At 54.7% G+C, this 22764-nt stretch overlaps 1 protein-coding gene across 5 annotated transcripts in view; it reads left to right on the top strand.

Annotated features, from left to right (window-relative positions):
• The window catches only part of CASZ1 (castor zinc finger 1), a 151207-nt gene that overhangs the window by 83628 nt on the left and 44815 nt on the right, over positions 1-22764 (top strand). For 3 of the 5 annotated variants that reach the window (XM_084786697.1, XM_084786698.1, XM_084786699.1), the window contains exons 3-4: positions 4093-4142; positions 15252-15290. In XM_084786697.1, coding sequence (XP_084642823.1) covers positions 15275-15290 — 16 coding nt within the window. In that variant the 5' untranslated portion in view covers positions 4093-4142; positions 15252-15274. Of the gene's footprint in view, positions 1-4092; positions 4143-14610; positions 14873-15251; positions 15291-22764 lie in introns of those variants that run through there. The other 2 variants (XM_084786696.1, XM_084786695.1) reach the window with 2 other exon arrangements.

Below are 22764 nucleotides of genomic sequence, written 5' to 3' on the forward strand. Positions count from 1 at the left end.
TCCATGACACTGCCCCTTGTTGTCTGTGCTGCCCCCTCCCCAAGCTGCCCGGCTGACATGGCCCCAGCCCCTGTGAAAGGCCCAGCCGGGGGGGGGGGGAGGGGGGGGGGAGGGTTTGTGAGGATGGGGAGGTGGGCTGGGTTAGCAGGGGGTGGGGAGCAGGGCAGCCTGACAGCTGTCCTGAATCTCCATGGCCTGAGAAGTCTGGGGAGCAGGTCGAAAACCTCAGACAGGAGCCTGCCCTGAGGCTTCATGCATATGGAGCCAGGCGGCCTTTGGGAGAGTCTGTGGGACCAGGTGCTAGAAAAGTTTCGCCTCTAGACTTCACAAGAGTCAGCCTCCTTCAGGCCTTGGTACTCTGCTTCTGCATTTCTTCCCCATCCTTGCCTTTTTCCTGGTCCCTCCATCCTAGCATCTTTGGTTTCTGCCAATCTCCCAGGTCCCTAGTCCCCAAATCCGAGCCCTGTGAAAGCCCTCTCAGTCTTTTCTTTCTAGCCCAATTCCTTCCCCCTTACTCCTGTCCCCTTCCTTCACCCTCTCCTCTCTCCTCGTCTCGTTCTCTTTTATAATTAATGATTAGTTTTAATTGGTTTGCTTAGGCAGCCTGACAGCAAATTAACAGAAGCCAGCCCAAGGCCGCAAGGCTCGGGTAGAGACCACTGTACTTCAGACCTGGCCAGGGAGAGGGAGGACGTGGCTGCCCAGCGTGAACATTTCCTGCCTAGTGGGCTGTGTGTACTCAGGCCTCCTGTGGGCAAGTGCAGCAGCCAACAGGAAGAAGGCAGCAGACGCTCTGCAAGATGGATGGCTCACTCTGTCAGCTCTCTGTGTGCTTTTGCCTTCATCCTCCTTATATCATACCCTCCGTGCCCCTGATCAGAATTTAGGGTCAGGTCAAAGATGGGCGGGGCTGAAAGCTTTCCACTGGACAGGGCTTGCTTTTGGTGCCACTGTCCTTGCCTGTGTTGTAGATGATGGGGTTGGCCAGTTGGCACCTCCGGGCCGGGGAGCCTACTCCAGTCACCTGGACAGGAAGGGAATGCCACTGCCACTATGAGATCAGCTCCCTAGGGGATGGCTGCCACCATGGCCTACGAACTGCAGGGCCTAGTCAGCTTTCTTCCGGTTGTCACGCCGTCAGCAGAGCTCTCAACCCATTCTCAGAGAAGTCAGGGTTAACCCTGGACAGACGGAGAGAAGAGGGGCAGAAAATGGATGTCTGGATTGGTGAATGAAGAACGGATAGCTGGGTAGAAAACTGGCAGGGCCTGGGCAGTGGTGGCACGCGTCTTTAAGCCCAGCGCTTGGGAGGCAGTGAGTTCTCTGTGAGTTCGAGGCGAGTTACAGGACAGCCAGGGCTACACAGAGAAACCCTGTCTCAAACATAGAGTGAGAGCGAGAGCAAAAGAGAGAGAGACAGAGACAGACAGACAGAGACAGAGAGACAGACAGAGAAAGTCAGAGACAGAGAGAACTGGCAGAGAGGGCGCTCCTCAACATGCATTGCTTTTCTCACTTAGCCTTGAGGTGTTTCTCCTGACTTTAGCCTCCCTGAAGATAGCGCTGTGTTCTCTCTGCTGCAGAGCCCTTCCTTAACTATGCCAGCTTTTCTCGTTCACTCCCATGGCTGCTGTGCCAACCACTCGTTCCCACAGGTCAAACTAAGGCATCAGCCTTAGGAGGGGCAGAAGCAGAAAAAGCCAGAATAAATCATGAAAATGGCCGGCTGGATACTTGGCTCAGTTCCTCACCGGGAACCTAGAATCTAGCCAGTGCCCCAGGTCCAGCTGAGAGAGAGTGATTGTCCCCTGCTGCTGCTGCTTTGTCAGCCAGGCTACCTGCCCTGGACAGGCAAGGATGGGACCAGTAAGGTTGGCTTCATCTTGGTGCACGCCCCTCCCCCCCTCCCGCCTCCAACCCCAACCAACTCCTAGAAAAGTTTCCTCCTCCCCCAGATTGTTCTGTGTGATCAGATCTGCAAGTTGCTCTCTCTAAGCTTCTTGTCACATTTTGACTTAATGAAGTGCAACTGCTGAGGGATTTGGGTTCAGCGCTCCGGTCTCCCCGCGCTCCCTTGTTGTCAGAAAACAGGGGTGGTTGGGGACGGCAACACTGTGCTGCAAGTCGTTATCATTCCGGTCAGTCTGTTTAACACAAAATTAAACAAAGAACTAATTAGTGCCTCATGAATTAATAAATGCACAGTTGCCGGGGAGGAGGGAAGGGGAGAAAAAGGTGGTGGAAGGGAGATACTGGAGTTGTAGAGTTGGGGGGCTTTGGGGGTTCAAGGGAGGCTGGCTAGGGCGTCTTGGCAGATCTCAAGAAGGAGAGCTTGGCATGGACAGGACGGTGATGGATGATGCCCGTGCTGGGGTTTAAGGTCCATTGGCCACAATGTTCACTTTGCCAGGCGAGCCCCACCTAGCTCCCCAGAATTGGCCTTGGGGGTCTCCATGCCGGTTCCCCGGGCTAGCCCGTAGTCTCTCCACTTAATTCAACTCGCCTCTCCTCTCCAGCTCCTCGGTTTTTCACCCTCGAGGCTCCCATCAGCCTCTTCCACCTCTGCCTGGTACCCATATTCTCTCTATTGGTCCCCTACCTTGGTCGTCTGCTCCCTTCTCTGTACACCCCTCAGCTCTCGCCTCCTAGACCGATGAGTATCCTGGACCCACAGAGAAGCCCCCCCAAACCACTTGATGATCTCAAGCCCTTTATGTAGCCCAGTTGGCTTCGCCCCACTGAGTACCCTCTCTCGCCCAGCAGCCTGGCATAAACTGTGGCACTGGCCTAGCAGAGAGTGGAGCCCTCCTTAAGAGGACACGTCAAGTACAATTAGCTTTATCTGTCTAAATATGTCCTGGGAATGAGAGAGAGGATGGTGGGCCTGGGTGGCATTCTGGGAGCCCAGGACAAGGTCACCTCATCTCCTGCAATCCCCCAATCTGATTTGGGGATTACATAGCCTAAGGAAATTGGTCTTACTCCTCTTGCATCATTGATAAGCCACAAATGAGGGAGAGGGAAGAGCAAAGCAACAAACTGAAAACCCTTTGTCTGGTAGGGCAGGTGCTAAGGCTGGGGGCACAGGGCCGGTCCCAGGCAAGGGCAGATGGGGCCAGGTGGGCAGGCACAAGGTTCTTCCGATCTTCCCTCCGCAAGTGGAGTCCGCCCCGTTTGAACGTGGAACCCCATGTTCCTGCTCTAGGCTGCAGAGGATTTGAGCCTCTGCAGTCATGATGAGCTACACTCTTTAGTAGTTAAAAAGCCTCCAGTGTGCCCGGCAGTAGTGGCGCACGCCTTTAATCCCAGCCCTAGTGAGGCAGAGGCAGGTGGGTCACGATGAGTTCGAGGCCAGCCTGGTCTATAAAGTGAGTCCAGGACAGCCAAGGCTACACAGAGGAACCCTGTCTGGGGGTAGTGAGGCACAGGGGCGAGGGTCCTCCAGTGTTATTCCTTGCCTAGTCTGAACCTTCTGTGGGGGTTGGCTTGATTCATCATGCTGGAAAGTATTGTCCACAGTCTGTTGCTATGGGATTGTACCTTCCTGATGGCTGACCTTGAGCTCCCTCTCTCCCCCGCCCCCCCAGCCACCCCAGCCACTCACACAGTCACTTGGGAATATCTTGTCATTTTTTGTTTCCAGGGCCCAGGAGAAAAGAACCAAGGAGCAGTTGGTTCATTGACTGTCTCCAGGAATACCTACTTAGCCTGAGGGCCTATAACCAGCATACACGTGTGTGCACGTGTACACATGTGTACACACACACACACACACTTCTCAGCTCTGCCTCCACTGGGCAGTGTGCAAAGCTGTCTGTCTTTGGGTATCAGTATCCTAGGAGTCATATTTCCCATGGAACAGCTACTGCTGCTTCCTGAGATTTCTGCCTTTGGTTGCCACTTAAGGTAGGCCCAAAGCACTTAAGGTAGGCCCAAAGCGAAGCCCACTGAGCACATCTGAACCACTGACCCTTCTGGCTAACCCCTACAAGGTGACACGTAGGGGTCATGACAGCAAGCTTGGATCAGGAAAGAGGAAGTTATATGTTTCCTCCTGCAAAGACTAACAGGCTCTTTCTTCTTTCTCCCCAGGATGAAGTGACGCCCCCAACTGTGTTTGAGGAATCTTAGGACCCACTGAGGTAAGGCCCAAGCTCCTCCCCTATCCTGATGGGGTGGGGCGCCGGAGACAGGGAATGCAAGCGGCGAGGCTGCTGGAACCCGTCAGGAGCAATGGTGGCCCAGCAAGAACTGTTTGACTTATATGCTAGGGACGGATGGGGTTGCCGATTTGGTGCAAGGAATGAGCTCCAGGCAGTAGGAACGGCAGGACACCGGGTTCTGTGCTTGAGCTGTCCGTAGGACTGGTGTGCCCCTCCAGCCCCACCGTATGCACACTGTAGCAGCTGCCTCTGGCTCTCCCCGGAAGTGCTGCTTCTAGCCGTGCCTGGAGATCCAAAAGAGTTTACTGTCCTGGACCCCCATCTCTGCCTCCCCTTCTCTGAGCAGGCTGCCATGTACTACCTTACCCTAAACTCAGGGCTCCCTGGAAGCCAGGGCTGCCCTGGTCTTCGCAGGCTGTCACAGTCCCCTGGTGGCTCGAGGAACTGCGGGGCCACCAGGCCTTGGCCGGGGGCAGTGCAGTGTCAGAGGTGACCGGTGGAACGCCAGTGTTATGTAAATAGCGGGGCCTGCCCGGCGGGCGCGCAGGCTGGCTGCAGCCATCCATCATCCCGGCTCCGCGGGGCGGGGGACAGACACAGCACCGTACGCTTGGCTCCAAACCTGTTTGTTTTCCCTTTGTCTCTCGCATTTCGGGGGCCCGGCTGCGACCCGCTCCAGTTTTGTCCCGCTGGCCTCCTCCCCATAGGGAGCACGGGGGAAGGGAGGAGAGTCCCCTGGCTCCCACCGCGGCATCCCTTTCGGACTTCAAAGGCTCCCCCAGCATTGTCTGCGCCTGCGGGCAGTGGCCCTGAAAACGTGATCAGAGGCGGCCCGGTGTAGGGCAGGCCCGGCCCGCGCCCTGCGCTCTCGCTGGGGCCCGTGGATTCCTCCCTTTGCCGCCAGCACCACCCTGGTTACAGCGCAGCTCCGGGGCGCTCACTAGTCTTTCTCTCCCCGCGCCCCTTCTGGCTCCCTCCGGTCGCTCTGTCTTGCTCTCTAGCTGAGGCTAGAGAGCGGGCGCATTGAGACTCTGGAAATGAACAGGGCGGCATGCAGCCTTCCACTCTTTCCTCGCCTCTTTAAGAATCTCAAGCCCTTCAAAGGGTTTCCCAGGATGCTGTGAGGCACAAATAGGCTTCTCATGCTAGATCTGATTCTCTGAGCACCAACCACCCCAACCTCCACCCCGCGCGCATGTACAAACACACACAAACACACACACTGCACAGGACATAGGAGAACCTTGCTTCCTTTCGGGACCTCTCCCAAGTTGGACACATTGTCCCCAGGACTCATCTACTTGAAAGGTAGGATTTGTCCATTTTGGAGGACAAATCCCAGGCAAACTACAGTTCTTAGGTCACTTTTGGCCCATATCCTGTGTTTTGTAAATAAAGTTTTATTGGAAAGTGATGCCCATTCATTTTCCTATTGTCTGTGGCTGTTTTCACTCTCTAATGGCAGAGCAGAGTGACTACAGCTTACAGCAGAAACTGTTTAGCCTATGAAATATAAGATTATTTGCAAGGCATGGTGGCCCACACCTTTAATCCCAGCACTAAGGAGGCAGAGGCAGGCAGATCACTATGAGTTCAAGGCCAGCCTGGTCTACAAAGTGAAGCCAGGACAAGCCAGGACTACAGAGAAACCCTGTCTCAAAAAAAAAAAAAAAAATTACTGCCTGGCCCTTTTACAAAGAAGGGTTTGCTGGTCCAGATTCTGGTCCCTGATTTCCATCCCCTCTCTGGTAAAATACACATTGCGTGATATTTGCCATTGTAACCTGCCTAAGTGTGTTCGCCCCTGGTGTTACGTGAATCTTCAGTGTTGTGTGATCACCATAGTGAGGCGGGGATTGCATAGGAACCCTATGCTGGGGGTTGGTTTCAGCCTGCTTGAAATCCTGCTCTGTTGGGGCGTCTCCTTTGCCAAGTGACTCCAGTGTCCCTCTTGTAGCTTTTACCAAGCATTTTAACCTCAGATCTGTAGTCATCATCGGCACACCCCCCACCCCTGCCCCAGCCCACTCTGCAAGGGAGAAGGTGTGTACCTTGCTGGGCTGTTGGGGTAAGGGAATGCAGCCAGCCCAGAACCCAACAGGAAGGGCAAAGGACTTCCTCTCAGCCAGAGTCCCCCTATAGGCACAAGATGCAGCCTCCAGCCCCAGGACAGTACTATGGAACTTTCCCTGACCCTGTCTGCAAAACCTCTGAGTCTGAGCCCTTGGAGCTGGCAAAGCTTCTGAGCCCAGGGGACCTTTGGAAAAAGAATGCTCCCCTCCCCCACCAGGAGTGCGTGCCCTGGGCAGTCCTGGGCCCCTCACACTTGTTGCTGGACCCTGGAATGTGACCCCATCCTCTCTGATCATCCGCTTCTATAAAAATAGGGGTCCTACCCGCCAGGCTGTGCTCCACAAGCCTAGGCTGGGTGGAGCTGCTAGGAAGACGCAAGCCAAGAGGAGGGTCTGGGTTCACGCTTAAGCCCCGTGAGGGTGCGAGCCACGCTGTCGTTCTGCTGAGAAGAGGGTCACTTGAATGGGTGCTTTCCCTGCCCAGGGCCAGTGATCAAAGATGCCCTGGTGTGACACCATGGCTGTGGAGTAAATCTGGGTGCCGCCAGGCTTCAAGTGGCCTGGGGGATGTTTGGAGCTCTGGGATGAGAGCTGTACAACCCAGTTCTCTGGGTGTCTCTTTGGTTGGCTCTGCTGCAGTCCCTGGTGTCTACATCTCTCCTCCCCTCCAAGCCTTCTCTGTGTGCCCCATAAGTTTCTCCCTTCTTGCTTCCCACCACTCATGCTGCCCCCCCCCCACTTCAACTCATGGCTTGCTCTCCCTCTCTCTCTCCTTTTCATCTACTCGGAAGGCTTTACTTTACTTCCTTGTCACCCTAATTGATTGCATTAACCTTTCAGCGTATTGGATTTCCCCGGCATCGTGCAGAGAGCCCTGTGCAATATGCTTATAATCTGAGCCATAATGGACAGTTTGCAGTCAACAAGCCCCTTCTCCCATTGGCCCCATTGACATCTCTCTCTCTCTCTCTCTCTCTCTTGCCCAGGCCACCATGGCCACTTCTCTGGCTGGCAGGGGTGGAGCTATAGGAAGGGACTTAGGAGGAAGTGGACACAGGATTGCTTCTGCCGGTGTATTTCCCTGCCTCTCCTGTCCCCCTGGCTGACCTCCCTCTCCTTTTCCAATCTCCAGCTTCTGGTCTTTGCGAGTCCTTTTGGCTTGGCTTTCTGCTTCTGAGACCTGCCAGAAGAGTGGCTGCACTTTGGATTTTGTCAATGAGAGAGTCCCCTGTTGTACCCAGACACCTGGTTATGGCTTTATCTCCTACATTGGTCTCGGGCTTGTGTGATTTGGGTAGGTGTCAGGAGACATCTTGAGGTCTCAATTGACCACCTGTCTTTGTCAAGGGAAGAGAAGAGACCCAGGCACCAGGGGGCAGTGAGTCTGGAAAAGCCCTCAGGATGGACCGCTGTGGCCTGATAGGAGAGGTGGTGGAGTTGGGGGAAGAGGATGAGTTTGCAGGACTGACTCCAGCACGTTGGTTTCTTGAGAGGCACCTGCTAATCTAGCAGCAGGTAGAGGAGCCAGCCCCAGGCCAGCTGCCGGACCTTAGGAGCCCAGCCCCAGACTGAGTCCTCATCCCCTGTGGGTTCCAGCCAGGCCCTCGGCTCAACAGCCTGATGGGTAAGTCGTCACTCATGACAGGATGGCTGTCAGGTTGCATATATTAGTGTCAGCTGGAGGAGCAGGACGGAGGCTCCCATTAGCCCCCATGGTCCTTCCTTCTCTCCCAGACCTTCCCTCTCCAGCCCTTTGCCCAGCGTCTTCTCCTGCTGACCATCCCCACCTCCTGCCATCACTCTATCACTCCAAAGGGCAAGCTTTGGCAAGAGAGGGCTGGACCTCAAGTCCTTCCCATCCTCTCCCAAGGATTTGGGGGTGGGCAGAGGGCACAGCAGGGAGAAACCAAGCAGCGAATTAAAGTTTGTGATTGTCAGTGTCAGGACAAGCTAAATAACCCTGTAAGTAGTATGAAGGTGAATTCACGGTCTGCTGCACTTGGTGAATATGAGTGTCTGCAAGACAGCCAGTGTAGCTCGGGAGCCTGCCCGCCACGGTGGGCAGCCCTCTCTCCAGGGACCCGAAGGAGGAGGCGGAAGGAGGCCAAGCACTTCCCACCCCCTGGCAGGGAGCAGCTGCCCAGGATCCCCCACCACCAGGCATGGAGTGGGGGGCGCAGCTCAGTTCTTGACAACATGCTGGCCAGCGACCCAGAGGTGCATTTATAAGCACCAGCAGTATACACTCACAGACACCAGTCTAAGCCGATGCCATGCCGGGTTGAATGTTTTCTTCCAACCTCTGTCCAAAAACAGGCCAGTATACTTTCATTAGCCTTCCATACCTCCCACACTATTTTGTGACCACTTTATTGAAATACTCTCAAATCTACCCATTTTTTAAAAAATGTACAAGTCTAGTGATTTTTGGCGTATTCACAAGGGTGTACAGTACAGCCATCAGCACTACTGGCTGTAGAACTTGCTCATCTCCCTGGAAGACACCCCAATACTTGTTGGCAATCACTCTCCTCCTCTCCCCCCACCCACAGACCTAAACAACTGCTAATAGTCCCCTTTAGATATGAGGAATTGCAGCCGCAGAGAGGGCGGGGGGGGGGGGGGAGGGGCGGGGGGGCTGGGTTAGCATTACCCAGCCAAATGGAGCTTGCATTTGAACCCAGGCAGAAGAATCCCAAAGCCAGCATTCCATGTCCTGGTGGCTGCCCGCCCCCCTCCCCGCCCACCATGCCCTACCTTGTGTTTCTGACAGTTTGGATTCAGGCATGTACATGCACCATCTGAACATGTAGGCCCAGGCAGCAACATGAAACTCTCTTCTCTCCAGGCAAAGTCATGACTCCATGAAGGAAAGACACACACACACACACACACACACACACACACACACACACACCCTCCCACAGCAGCCAGCAATTCCATCCTCCCCTTATTCCTTTCCCTGACTTGTCTTTCCCGGCCCTGCTCCTGGAAGGGAGGCCTGGAACGGATACAGGGCAGCAACAGGGCAGCTGGAGTGGCCAGTGTGGCCTAGGTGGCTTTGGTGGTGGCTCGGGGGTTTTAATGTGAGAAATCCCAGTGCCTCTTGATATTTGTAGCTAAAGTAAAGTGCCAACATAGCATTGGAGAGCAGGGCCCTGCCAGGAAGGGGGACTGCCAGCAGTGCTGTGGCTGGCTATAAGGCACCCCTTAGCTGGTTCCCCAGCCTTCTCCCATCTTTCTGCTGTTTCCCACCATTTTCTTCCCGCCTGCCTCTCTTTTCTCACCCCACCCCCCCCCCATTTTCCCACTTTAAAAAACTTAAAAAAAAAAACTGCTTTTGTAGCCGGTCTCTTCCCATTTGCAAAATGTTGGGAATTTCTGTGAAACTGTCACTGTTTCTGGTAAGTAACAAACCCAACGACCAGAGACAAAGGGGAAAACAGAAGCTCAGAGGGAATGAGTCTGTTGGATTGGGTTTGGGGTTTTTTTTGTTGTTGTTGGGTTTTTTTTTTTTCCCTCCTTCTTTCTCTCTCTAAAGTGGAGGATCCGGCTGGGCCAGTTTGGATATTTATTAAGAAAAAGCCAAAGATAATTAACTTTTTTGTTTTTGTTTTGTTTGCGGGTGCCTCCCCTGCTGGCACTCCAGGCTGCCTGGCAGATCAGACCTGCTCCCTGTTCCTGGGTGCCAGGCTGTTGGCAGGGCTCCGCTGACTCCCCTTAGCCTGCCGGGGCTACCAGCTGCCCTACCCAGCCACCTAGCTTGGGTTTTAGGCAGGGCAGACCTGATGCTGCCACCAATGCCACCTCCCCGGGCTCTCCTGAAGCACAGAGCACCCTTTAGAGGCAGGTAAGTGCTGTGGAGGAGGGACTTCTGCTGGCTTTCCCGGCCAGGGTGTCCTTTGAAGGGGGCGGGAGTGGAAGAGAATCCATCCATGAGGCAAGTGTGTTCTTTCTGGCCTGTTGAAAGCTGCTGGCTTCTCCAGGGAGGGAAAAGAGAGCAGAAAAAGCTGAAAGTACAGCAAGAGGTCAGATTTGGGCCAAACCGATCTCTCTCTTGTCCCAGGAAGCTGGTACTCTGCCAGGACCCAGTGACTCTGGGAATGCCTGTTAAGAAGTCTCCGGGACACATCTTGCACTATCTGCCATTCTGTTCCCATCTCTGACCCAGCTTCAGCCATCAGGAGGCCCACTGGAGTGGTTCCAGGGACCAAACTTAAGTGAAGGCTGCTTGCCCCCCCCCCACAAGCCCCACTAGTTGTGGCCCAGCTCACCAACCAAGAAGGTAGCACTGAGATTTTGAGGCCTCACTGTGAGGGACAGAGCTGAGGCGATCTCGGGAGCCAAGGCTGCCAGGACAGTGAAGATGGCTACCGGTCTAGCTGGGCTTAGGGGTGTGGTTAGCTCCTCTGTTAGTGGATCTGTCTGGGCCCCTCCCCTACAAGGGTGCTCCCCTCTCCCCCCTCTGGTGGCATTCCTGCCAAGCCAAGAGGTGGCAGCGATCACGAAGTCCCTCCAGGTAGGGACACTGCTCTGGAACTGGACGGAATAGAACATTTTTGAAGGATTTTGCTGGCCTTTTTTTTTCTCTGAAATATAAGGATGTGCAATTTTTTTGGTTTCAATTTAGCATTGGAGAATTTTATAATTTAGTAATTAAAATCTCTGATAGGCTTTAGAAATTGCGGCTAATTGAATTTAATGGGAAGATGATTTTCAATTTTATTTGATTACCGGGACCCCTGGCATCGGTATTTATGGGAAAAAAATGGGAAATGTGCTGTGTGGGCTAAGATGGCATAATTGAATTAGGGATAATCGGATTTCTCCGTCATGAATTTCACTATAATTTTCCTATAATTTTCCATTAGATATCTAGTTTACAAATATTCACAAAGAAATGAAGCTCTTTCGGAATGGAGATTGCTGGCTAACAGGATTACAGGCCGAGCGTGCGGCTGTGCCAGCCCCTACCCTGCCATAATGTGATCCCTGTGTCTGCCTTACACTTAGCGTGGCCTTAGTATCTTGCTCCGCCACCCACTATACTGCTCCATCCTCCCCTTTGTTTCCTCTTCAGCTGTGTTTGTCCCCTTGGCCCAACACTCATCTGTTTAGGGCCCACACTCTGCTCACTGGGTCCAGTCCTAACTGAGGCCCAGGACTTTTGGAAATGGCCCCACCCTTCTTCTGCGTCCCCTAATGCTTCCTGTCCACAGTCTCTTGGCTCCCTGTGTGTTACCCCCTCCCCTTCTCCCCCCCCCTTTTCCCTCCATCCCTTCAGAGTGCTCTCAAATACACGGGCGCCCTCGCAGGTGCGAGCATGCTTGTTCACATGCATAGACAGTCCTCTGGCCAAGGCTTCTGTGCCCTGGCCCAGTCGCCTCAGAGGGAACCAGTTTATTGGGATCCTGGGGTGGGGTGTGCAAGAACAAAAGGAGCTTTGTTCGAGTTTATGTGAAAGTTACAAATTCAAAACGAGAGCAGATAAACCAGGAGATACCTGATGTGTAAACAGGCTGGTGAGTGAGAAGGCCCCAGGCTCAGGAGGGAGGGAGAACCAACGAGTGGGCACGCTGCGGGGTGCGAGGATGCGAGCCAGCATGGCAACCTGACTGGGGTGAGTGGGGGCTGGTGCGGGCCACTTGCCTGGATGAGGTTGTTAAAGAAATTTCCATTCTGCTTAGTGGGGGGTGGGGGTGGGGGGGATGTCCTAGAAAGACCTGGAGGCTCTGAGCCCCAGGTCCTGGGGACCAGCTGAAATCATGGACCATTCCCATGGTGACTCTTCTCAGGGTCTCAGGGGGGTATCACCACAGCAGAGAATAAGGAAGCCCTAAAAGATGCCAGATCTCTAGGCTTCTACCATTGGTGCGGTCACATGCTTAGGAGCAGAGCGCAGAAGAGATCTGGAGACGGCCTTTGACTCACGGCCCACAACCTCGATGCTTCAGCCAGCCGCCCTGTCCTGAAACCCTTACATGCCAGGTTGACCTCAGTTTCTTTCTTCCTCTCCTCACTTCTTTCTTACCTCTGTTCACCTCTGCTACACATGGCTCCTTTTTCTGGAGTCTAACCAACTCCACTTCTGGCGGCCCACTGTGATCCACTGCCTCAAGAGTAGAGGCTGCTTTGCAGGCAGCCAGGAGCCCTTCCCCACGGCAGGTCACATGGTGTGGCAACCCCTCTTGCTGGCCCTGACCTTTGGCCTCTTCCTAGCTCTCTTGGTCTTGCCCTGTCAGCCATTTCCTGTCAGCCTTTGCACTTCAGAGGCCAGAAAGCTATTGTTCTTACCTAGGTTAAGTGGGAAGGAGAATGCTTTTACTGTTCCTCCAGGCCTTCCTGGGGGGTCAGCCCTGATCATCATCAGCTGGAAACCAGGAGGCTCACAACAGCCCGGAGTCTTCGTAGGTCCCCTCTGCAGGGAGCTCCCTGTTTGTGCAGACATCTTTATCACCCCTTCCATGCCTGGCGCCAGGTTTCCTTCTTCACCTGGTTGCCCACACCAGGCTGGGGTGTGGGACTAATTGCCTGTTGTTACAAGCCAAAGCTACAAGGGGGCAGAATCTTTGTTGGTTTGGGGGTGGTGGTGGTGGTGGTGAGGGGAGGCTTGGGGTGCCATCACCCACAGAGGTTTCTCGGGGCAGACCTGGGCATGGAGATCCCACAGAGAAACTGGTTTGCCTGGGCACAGCTGTTGGGGGGTGTGGGGGGCATGTGGCTTGTTCCCTTACTCTGGGTCTTAGGGCAGGGTACACCTGGTTAAAGTTAGATACACAGGGACGGGGTGGATCTGAAGCATGTGTGACAACCTAGTCTGAAGTTGCCGAGAAGGCCATGGGGAGGATGGCAGAACAAGAGAGGGGTGCTGTATTCTCTGTGGAGCCATTTAGAAGCAAAGAACAGTCAGAGAAGAAGAAGAAGAAGAAGAAGAAGAAGAAGAAGAAGAAGAAGAAGAAGAAGAAGAAGAAGAAGAAGAAGAAGAAGAAGAAAAGTAGGAGAAAGAGTAGATTGTTAACTCCCTTGCCTCAAGGCCTCCGTGGGCCCCTCCCTTTGCAAAATAGAAATATTGCAAAAATAGGCCAGCGCCATTTTGCTGAACGCTGCCCAGGCCGGAGAGAGCCTAAGCCCACTCTCCTCCCCTCATGGAAGGCTGTGTGGCCCACCCTGCAACAGGAGAGAGGACAGTAGATGGTCCAGCAGGGCACGATGGGGACAGACCTTGGCTTAGGCAAACCTACCGCGGATCTGCTCCCTGCAGGATGCTTAGAGTATCTCTAAGCCAGAGGCAGATGGTCCCTAAAACCTGTGGCTACAGCATGGACCATCTGGGGTTGGATGGGGCGTGGCTGAGAGATCTTACAAACCCAGGGAGAAAGAGAAAAACAAGCGCTTGGTCCAGCCCTAAAAGACATCGGACTGGGCAGGGTGTGGTCCACAGGGAACAGGTGTCAGGACCCTGGCCAACTTGGTTGAGGGGTGCCTGTGTTCAGGGATGAAAGGGAAGCCCAAGTGATGACGTGGATCAACTGAGGAGATTGCCTAGAGACTGTGAGGGAAGAAGGAAAGGGGTGGAAAGAAAGGAGAAAGGCCCGGGGACTGGAACATGCGTGACCTTACAAAGAGGGACTCCCGGGCCATTTTCAAGGCAAAAGCAAAGCGAAGGTGGGGAAACTTCAGACTGTGCGCCTGCAGGAGCGCGGTGGCCAGCGCGCGGGAGTGCGCACGTGGGTGGGGGTGGGGAGGGGAGCGCGAGTTTCCCCCGACACACCCAGCCGCGCCGCCCCGCGTCGCCTTTCTTCTTCGAACTCCAATAGCCACAACAAAATGAGGGAAGTACGGTGAGCCAGGGACACAAAACCCCTTCCACATCCGCCCCACCCGCAGCCCAAGGGCACCTCGGAAGGGAACGGCAGGAGCGCGCGCGCCTGCCGCAAAAGCAAAATATCGCACCTGCGCTCGCTCCCGCGCGGAAAAGTTTAACGCGCGCGCGCACAGGGTGGCCGACCGCCGGAGCGGCCGGGGGCAGCAAGCGGGTGAGCGCGCGCCCGCGGCGAGAGTAGGCTCCCGTGCACGAGTGCCGTCTTCTCGCTTCGCTCGGGAGCACGACTTCTCCACAGCACCACGCACATCACACAGACACACCAGCCTCTCCCTCCCTCGCACGCGACCCCACGAGCGCCGGCCCCGCCTCCCTCCTCCCTAATCTGAGGACTCACAGCCCTCCCCCTCGGTCAAGCCCAGCCTGTGCGCGCTGGGGTCGCGGGCGCGCGCGCGGAGGTGGGGGGAAAGAGCAGGCGGGCGCGCGCGCGCCCATTCACCTTAGCGCCACCGAGAGGCGTGCGCGCGGGAGGGCGAGTCTGATCTTTCACCTGCCGGAGCCGCGCGCGCTCCCGGCGAGGGGCGGTGCCATGGCCACCCTGCCAATCACCTCGGCTCCTGGCAGCGCCCGGCCGCTCCCGCCCGCCCCGCTCCCTCCTGCCAAACTGTTACCCTGAGTGTTACCGTCAGGAGCAATGACATCAGGATTTTAAAACAACTTGTTATTCGGGGAGTAATCAGTTGCAATTAGGCATTAATTAAGTATTATGAAAGTTGATTATTTAAGTGAATTCGGCTTTCGACTCTCCGACTATGGTGAGTACCAGGAGCGGGAGGGGGAGGGCAGGGCCGGAGCGGCGACCCCTGAGCGCTCGGGACGGGGCGTGGGGGTGGGGGACCCCTCCGCCTGGCCGGCAGGATCCCCAGCCGAGCGACGGCCACCGGCAGTTTCTGTTATAGTTGAGGGAACTCGGAGCTGCCGGGAGCGTGCGGGCCGGAGCGTGCGAGCGAGCGTGTGGTGCGGAGCAAACTTTCCCCGCCGCCGCCCTCCCGACCCGGCTCGGCCCGGCGCGCGTCCCCCAGCCCGGGATGCGCTCGGCCCGGCGGGGAGGGACAGCGGGCGAGCGGGGACAGGGGGCCCGCGAGACACTAAACATTCTTTTCTCTCTTCTTCTTTTCATGGCGTTTCTCGAAGAGTTTGGGACCAAGGAGCGGAGAATGGATCTTGGAACAGGTACGCGCGGTGGGAACCCACGGGGAGGCTCTTTCACTTTTCTTTCGCTTCTTTGACGGAAGTTAGTATTTTTAGCCCAATGAGCTAGCAGCTGAGCTGAGGGTACCGGACAGACGCCAAGGGTCTGTGCCCGTGGGCCCTGCTAGCCCTGCTTTCTAGATGGTGATATTGTTATTTGTTACTTGCTTGGTGACTGTGACTAATTTGATGCTTGTCATTATGAAAGAACCGAGGGGACAGGGAGCTGGGGGGCACCCAGAAAGAGAGGATTTAGGGGTTTTTTGTGGGGGATTTTGTTCTCCGTGTTTTTTCTCTTGTGTTTCTTAGACACACTTTTCCCTTAGCAAAGATCTCTGTGTGTGTGGCTTCTGGGGTGTGTGTTTTTATTTTTTTAGTGGGGGGTGGTTTAGTTTTTGAAAGCAGCGTCCTGTTGGGAAAGGTGGTTAGTCTGGTTTCGGGGCGACTGTCTCAAGGTAAAGGAATTTAATTTATTTGGGACAAGGCTGTGTCGGATGATCAAGCTGCTTATTATGGCTAATGAGTGTTTTTCACCTGAGAATCTGTGGGCTGAGGTGGCTGTTATCAGTTCAAAGTAAGGGGCCCAGGACACACACACATACACACACACACACACACACACACACACTCTCTCTCTCTCTCTCTCTCTCTCTCTCTCTCTCTCTCTCTCTCTCTCTCTCTCTCTCTCTCCTGATGGTAGGCCAGACCAAAGACTACATTTGGATAGCTGGGTCTGGGGAGGCTGGTGTGGGGCTAAAGTCAGGCTCCAGCTAGTGCCCCACTGGCCTGGCCAGAGTTTAACCTGTGAATTTTTTTGTATCTTTCTAGTTTTGATCTTATTGTATTCGGCAGTTCTTGCCTGCCCAAGTCCAGCCAGGCTTGGTTTAGTTCTTTGGTCTTCCCACCAGCCTCCTCTATCAAAACTGACTTGAGGCAGGACCCTCACATCTAGGTTGTCAAAAGTAGTGTTCTTCTTTAGTGTCTTAAGATAAAATCAGGTTGATAATTTCCTCAGAACCTGTCCCTGACCACTTCTGTTTCATTTGGAGAAGGAAAGGTGGTATTAGGTGGTTCTTAAGAGTTGTTGGTGTTAGATTTGTCCAAGTTCATGGCGTAGTCCCGTGGAACCCATATGGTGACAGCTGCCTCTCTGAGGCAGAAGGGCAGGAGGCAGGAGAGGGCATCAGGGGTGTGTGTTGTGGGGGAGGGGGTGCAGGAAACCTTCACAGAGTTGTTGGACTGTAGGGACAGGTGTGTTCTTGGGCTGTGGAGGTCCTTGGGACATCTGTGCCCAGGAAGGGCACAACGCCCCCTGCCGGGAAAATTGGGAAAGGTGTCTGGAAGCTGCCACCCTGCCCCTCCCTGTCCTCCACCCCACAGAGAACCAGCCCGCCTCCACCTCTAATCAGGTGTCTCATCACCACCCTCTCAGGACACGCCCCCTTTTCTTCAGAAATGGGGCCCCCACCCGTCCCAGCCAAGAAGCAGACCTCAGAGACAGGCCCACTGTTTGGCACCACCCCCTACCTGGCACAGGAGATCCTGTTTATGGGCCAGCACAAGGGACTCAGGCATTACTCAGCTGGAAGGCGGGCCCTCCTCTCTTCCTTCTGACCTAAGTGCCAACTGGAGCTGGCTCCCATCCTGCCAGTGCCAGCCTCTCCCAGGCTGCCATGGAGGCACAATTCCATATCCCTTCTGGGGACTGTCATGATGGCAGAGCAGGAGGCAAGTGGCAGAGCCTCCTGTGGCACCTTAAGGGCTCTGGGGACAGTCGCTGCTCTCCACACTCCAGAGACAGGCTCTGGAAACTTTTCCTAGAAGCCAGAAGGGCCAGGAAGTCAGCTGAAGCCGGGCACTCCCAGCGGGACCCAAGTCTGGACTCTGGCCACACAGAGAAGGAAGGTCCATCGTATCGAAGTTCTGTTTTCCTGGAGGAGTTGTCTAGCGATGCCTCTCTCTTCTCTGAGCTTGGGAGTTTCACTTAATCTCAGAACTTCAGAAGAAAAACACTTTCCCCTCCCTTCACACAAAAGGGGAAGCAGACCCAGGCTCAGTCAGATCTGTTCTCCCCGAGCCCATCTCTGAGGCAACTCCGTTCTCATCTTCAGGAGCTGAGAGCAACTCCCTTGACCTCCCTCATGCACAGGGACATGCCAAGGCTCACTGCTGGTACAGTGCGGGGTGGAGCTTCTTTCCTTTGGAGGCAGCTCTGGTTGCTCCAGCTAAGGACCACAGCATGGTGTAAGGGAGCCAAAACCCCCAAAGAGTTGCTAGGGCCAGAGACCTCCAACAAGTCCTAGAAGGTGGGTCAAGTGTCCCCTCCAGCCTTGGCTACCTCTCTAAGTCCTGAAGCGCTCTGGCCATAAGTAATTCAGCAGCTGGGGACAACTGAGGTTTCTCAGGAGGGGACAGGAGGATCTCAAGACCCTCAAGGGCCATGTGGACCCCTTTTCCCCATCATAGTTCAGCCAAGGGCTGGATCAGTCTGGACGTCTTTAGCAATAAAAAATGCCGATGTCGTCCTAATTCACCAGGCCCCCGAGATGACAGCAAATTTACATTTTTTAATTAAACTAGCAGCCAGTTTTTATGAGAGGGGGTTGGGTTATGCAAATCAAATGGTTGTGTACGGAAGATTAGGAGAGTTTGGGAATAAATTCCACAAATGCTAATAAAAAAAAAAGGGGGAAAGAGAGAGAGGGAGAGGGAGGGAGGGAGGAGAGAGGAAGAGAGGAGGACATGGTTCCATTAGGCCCTTTTAGAGTGATTTCCCTGGGGGGAGGGCTCTGGAGGGGGAGGGAAGAGCAGAGAGGAAGCTTTCAGACACAGGTAGATCCTTCCTGTAGTTGGGAAGCTCCTCTGAATTAGCCCCCTCCCCCCCCCACCCCCATCCCACCCACCCCCCACCCTCACCCCCATCCCCCCGGCTGCTTTCTGGGCCTCAACACCACTGCAACCTAGATAAAAATGGCTACGTAAAAGCAATAAGAGCCGCAAACTTTTATCTGGAATCTGTTCGTCATGCTCCTCTTGAGAAGAGGGAGAGCTCTCGTGTAGAGAGGATCCAAGGTGGACTGTTCTGGATAAAGGGCCAAAGAGGCAAGAGAGCAAGTTGAAAGGGATGGCCACTGAACACAGAGAGAGCTGGTGAGGGGCTGCAGTAGCCACCAGAGCGTTATGCTTGCAGCCCTGTCATCCAGACATGTCATTGAGAGGTCTTACTGAGCCAGGACTGTTTCTCTGCGGCTTCCTCTTTGGCAGATCCTCTCCTCCTACCTCACTTTGCCTTCGATGATAGGGAGGTCAGCAAAGAGGAGGCCAACAGAGCTGGCCCAGGAAACAGCCGAAGGCGGGAGATCGGCAACAGACCCCCCACTAGATGTGTCTTACCCCCAAAGAGCAAAGAACTTGGATTTCCACACTCAGCCCCTGCAGCCAGGCTATCATCACACAGAATTTCTGTGAGCCAAAGGTTCAAAGCCGGATATTGCCCTAAGTGGACGCGTCTACGAGAGCCCTCGTAGCTCTGAGTACACTTAACTCAGCGGGCACCGGGGAACGGGAATGGTCTTGTGCTGCCTTTGGAAGGATCTCATGTTGGGTTGAGGAAAGTAGAGCGCCCTCACTGTTTCTTCTTCCAGGTTATAGTTGGCCAGATACACCCACTCAACCAGTCTAAGCTGGGGCCAGGCTGGGCACCGGTTTTGCTAGTCTGCAGGGGGGGCGGGTGTTCTGGTGCCATCTTGGCAGGAAGGAGCCATCAGAGCCAAGGACAGCATGGGCTGTCTTGGAAGTGGTATGTTTCCTGGTACCATTCAGACAGACTGGTTGTGTACCCAGCAGTGACAGTGGGAGGGACCTGAGCATCAGATGACCTTTAAGGTCTTTGACTAGCAACTTGATTTTGCTCGGTGGGGCAGGCGTCCAGGGAGGGATCACGTGGGCCCCATCTTAGTAGAAAGCGTTCGAGACACCAGCAGCTCAGGGCTGTGAAACAGTGCTGATACTAGTTGCAGTGTTGCAGTGCAGCAAAATGCAGGATAGCAGGGCTAGTGAGGAGGTCCTTCTACAACAGAAGTGGGCGTACAAGGATCCCCTAGCTCAGACCCTCTCCCCTGGTAGAGACCAGAGAAGGGAATCCACAGACTCCTAAGAGAAACTTGGAGCAGTGCGTGGGGCTTGGGGGACAGCATCAGACATCGCTCCGTGCATCCCTGGCACTGCCGATACTCCCCACCCCCACAGCCAGGGAATCTGGCTGAGTTGCAGCTTGAGTTTTTATGATGGAAAATAAAATAAATGGAGGCACCTTTGCAGGGCTGAGTCACTGCAGCAGCATCTCCTCATTAAAGCTGCTGCCCCTGGCTCAAGTCCCTGCCCACTTTCCCAGGCAGGGAATGGGGTGGGGCTCTTAGACTTCTCTCTCTGGACCCTGCCAGCTCATCTCTCCCCTTCCATCAGCTACCTTGGGCTAGCCCATCCTTCTTAGAGAATCAGGTCTTCTTCAACTCACCGCCAGCTCCAGGACCCAAGGTTTAGACCTGCTGAGCTTATATTTGAATCTTGGTCAACCACCACTGTTACCCCTTACGCGGCTCTTCCCCACCTTCTTTTCTCCTGGTCCTCGTGTTCAGAGAGAGGGGGGCAGGGGGGAGGAAGTTGCTCCAAAGTAATTACCAGAAATGCATCCCCAAGGTAAGCATTGGCCATTGGGGTGACCAGACAAGGTGTCTAGCAAGAGTCAAAAAGGAACGGAGGCCAGTGCCCAGCCATGGAGAATCAGTTGGTCAGACTACCTCCCTGGGTGGGTTGTGCAAGGCGGGCTGGTGGGCTGCTGTGTGCCTCTCTGGATGACTGTACCGTACACCTGAGGCTCTCAGGTCACATGTCCATGTCAGGGAAGAGCCTCCATGGGTGGTGAGGCTGCAGTTCAGTGAGCCCTAAGGAACTTTGCAGATACAGGGTACCCCCGTTCCCCGGTTTGCAGGCATGCACAATGTAAGAGAGAGGCGGCATCTTCTCATACTAAGAGGGGATGGAGATGAGGACCAGGCTGTCCATGAAAGAGTGGCCTTAGGGACACACGGCCACCATTCACGTCTTCTAGACTTCTCCCAGGCCTCTCCCCTCCATTGTGCAACCACATTTTCCTGCCTTTTTGCCAGGCTACCCGGCTCTGGCAGGCAGGCCCTTCCTACTCACCTTGCTCCCCCACGCCCCTTGCCAGCCTCATACCCAGTTGGCCCTAGAAAAGAGATAAGAGATAAGAGGCTGGCTGGGGCCTGCTGCTCTGAGGAGCCAGTTATGCCCGTGACATTGGTGTGCCAGGACAGCATTCACGTTTATGTGTCTTGGTCCCCGGGAGGCCAAGACCAGGGACCTTGTTTTCTTCTACCACTACAGTTCTTAATGCTGACCATTAGACATGACCATTAGCTGCTGTGTTGACATCTCCTCCCAGGGCTTGGGATAGAGCTGGGGGCCTATGCCTTCCCACTGTAAGTGCCGGACAATTGATTGATGGAGATTCCTCTTCCCCCAAGTGCCTGCCACAGAACGAGGGACCAGCCCAGATTGCCAAGGCTTCAGGGCTCTGCCTTATGGTAGAATGGGGCTACAGCAGAAGAGATGGTTCATAAGCTATCTCCCAGGCCTGCCCTCTGGGGTATCTGGTATCTGGTCCCACAGGCCCTGCCAGAGGAGGGAGGCCTAGGTGCTTCGCGGTCACGTCTTGCAGCCTGGGTTGAGGCTATGGTACTCCTTGGCTTTGGAGGAAACAGCACAGAGGAAAAGCATGTTTTTAGTCACTCCAGATACCAGGGATCCCCATAGGGTACATTCCAGGGTTGAACTTTTCTTACGGGACTCTGTCCTTGACTTAAGGGGACCCCTGGGAGGGAACAGGGAAACTGGCGGAGCCGCTTACATAGGGATCCCACCTAGGTTCGAGGCTTTGCAAAGCTGAAATTCTGTATTTCCAGCCTTCATTTCCCTTCCATGGGCCTCTCACTCCCTGCTGCCCGAGAGCCCAAAGCCACCCAAGCCAGAAGGCCTGGTCAACTGAGGATTGACTGGGTTTTTTTTTTGCTGACCAGCAGGGGGCGCCCTGCTGAATCTGCCCCAGTCCTTTCAGGGATCTGGGCCTGCAAGGCAGCCCTGGTCTAGGCCTTCTGGCTCTGCAATGGGGGGATGGGTAGCCTACCTTCCCCACCCCCCAGAGGTTCCTTAGCTGAGTTTGTTTTGCCAGGGTGACCTGTTTAATCATCTCATTTTCTGGTGGCCGTTTATTCCTCGTTTCCACGGTTACGGCCCCATTAAGGGGAGAAGCAATAAGGCAGCGAGTCAAACAGGTAATAAAAACATTAAAGCCCATGTGCACAGAGGGAGGACGTGGTGGGGGGAGGGGGCTCAGTGAGGTGAGACCGGTCCAGGGAGCAGCCAAGGTGGAGGCTGCCTGGCCTGGTCCTGTTGAGGAGAGGCTGTGGGAAGACTACTCCCCGAGACCCAGCTTTAGCCCCCAGTCCTCAATGCCCGGGCAACAGGCTGTACGTTGGAGGTAAAGCAGGAAAGAACGAAACAACAAAAGCTCCCCGGAGTGGCATGACCTGTTCCAGGCCTCACCTCACCCTCGCTGGCCCCGGGGGTGGGGGCTAATTTCTGACATTGTTTTGAGCTCTAGAATTTTTTTTCTTTCTTTCTGCCAACTTTATCAGAAAGCATATTTGTGGTGAGTGCCGCTAACAGGGCCAGTCTGGTAAGTAAATATTCCTGGTGCTGGACGGCCCTGTGACCTTGAGAGACACAAGCACAGCAGTGGGAGCCAAGGGCATATGGAAAGAGCCCTGTGCTGGCTTAGGGGAGCTTTCCTAAGAAGGGGTCAGGTGAAGGTGACAAGGCCAGGTTTGTGCTCGGCGGACTCTCTCAGCAGTGGCCCATCCCAACCTCAAGTACCAACCGCACTGTTCAGCTGGATATGTGATTTGCCCTTGGTAGATGGGTCAGTCCTTGTGGTGGCCAGAGAAGAGCTGCTGGTTGATTCTCTCCCAAGGGTTCCCTTCCTCTAAAGTAGGCACTGAAAAGCTACAACGAAAGCCAGCCTTTTGTCCAGCTGGTCTGGACCCTGGGCAAAAAAGCTTGTGCCAGCCAGGGGGAAAGGCCAGGAAGCATGAGGATGGTATCAGAGCGGCTGCATCAGTCTGTGCTGGAGCAACTGCTGTTGCCCTGGAGCCTGAGGTCAATGCTCAGAGAGCACAGAAGGCCAGGACCAGCGCTGAGTGTCTCTGGGTTATGGAGGAAGCTGCCTTCTTTTTATTTTATTTTATTTTTTTTTTATCTTCTATCTTCTGATCTCTTGCAAATACACAGAGGCCTGTGTGTCTCTGATTATTAATTTCAGCGTTGATTCTGACTAGAGAGGGGAGAAGGAAGGTGTGGGAAATGAGGGAAACCCTTT

The sequence above is a fragment of the Acomys minous genome (assembly GCF_964271855.1).
Source record: "Acomys minous genome assembly, chromosome: 6".
Lineage (NCBI taxonomy): Eukaryota > Metazoa > Chordata > Mammalia > Rodentia > Muridae > Acomys > Acomys minous.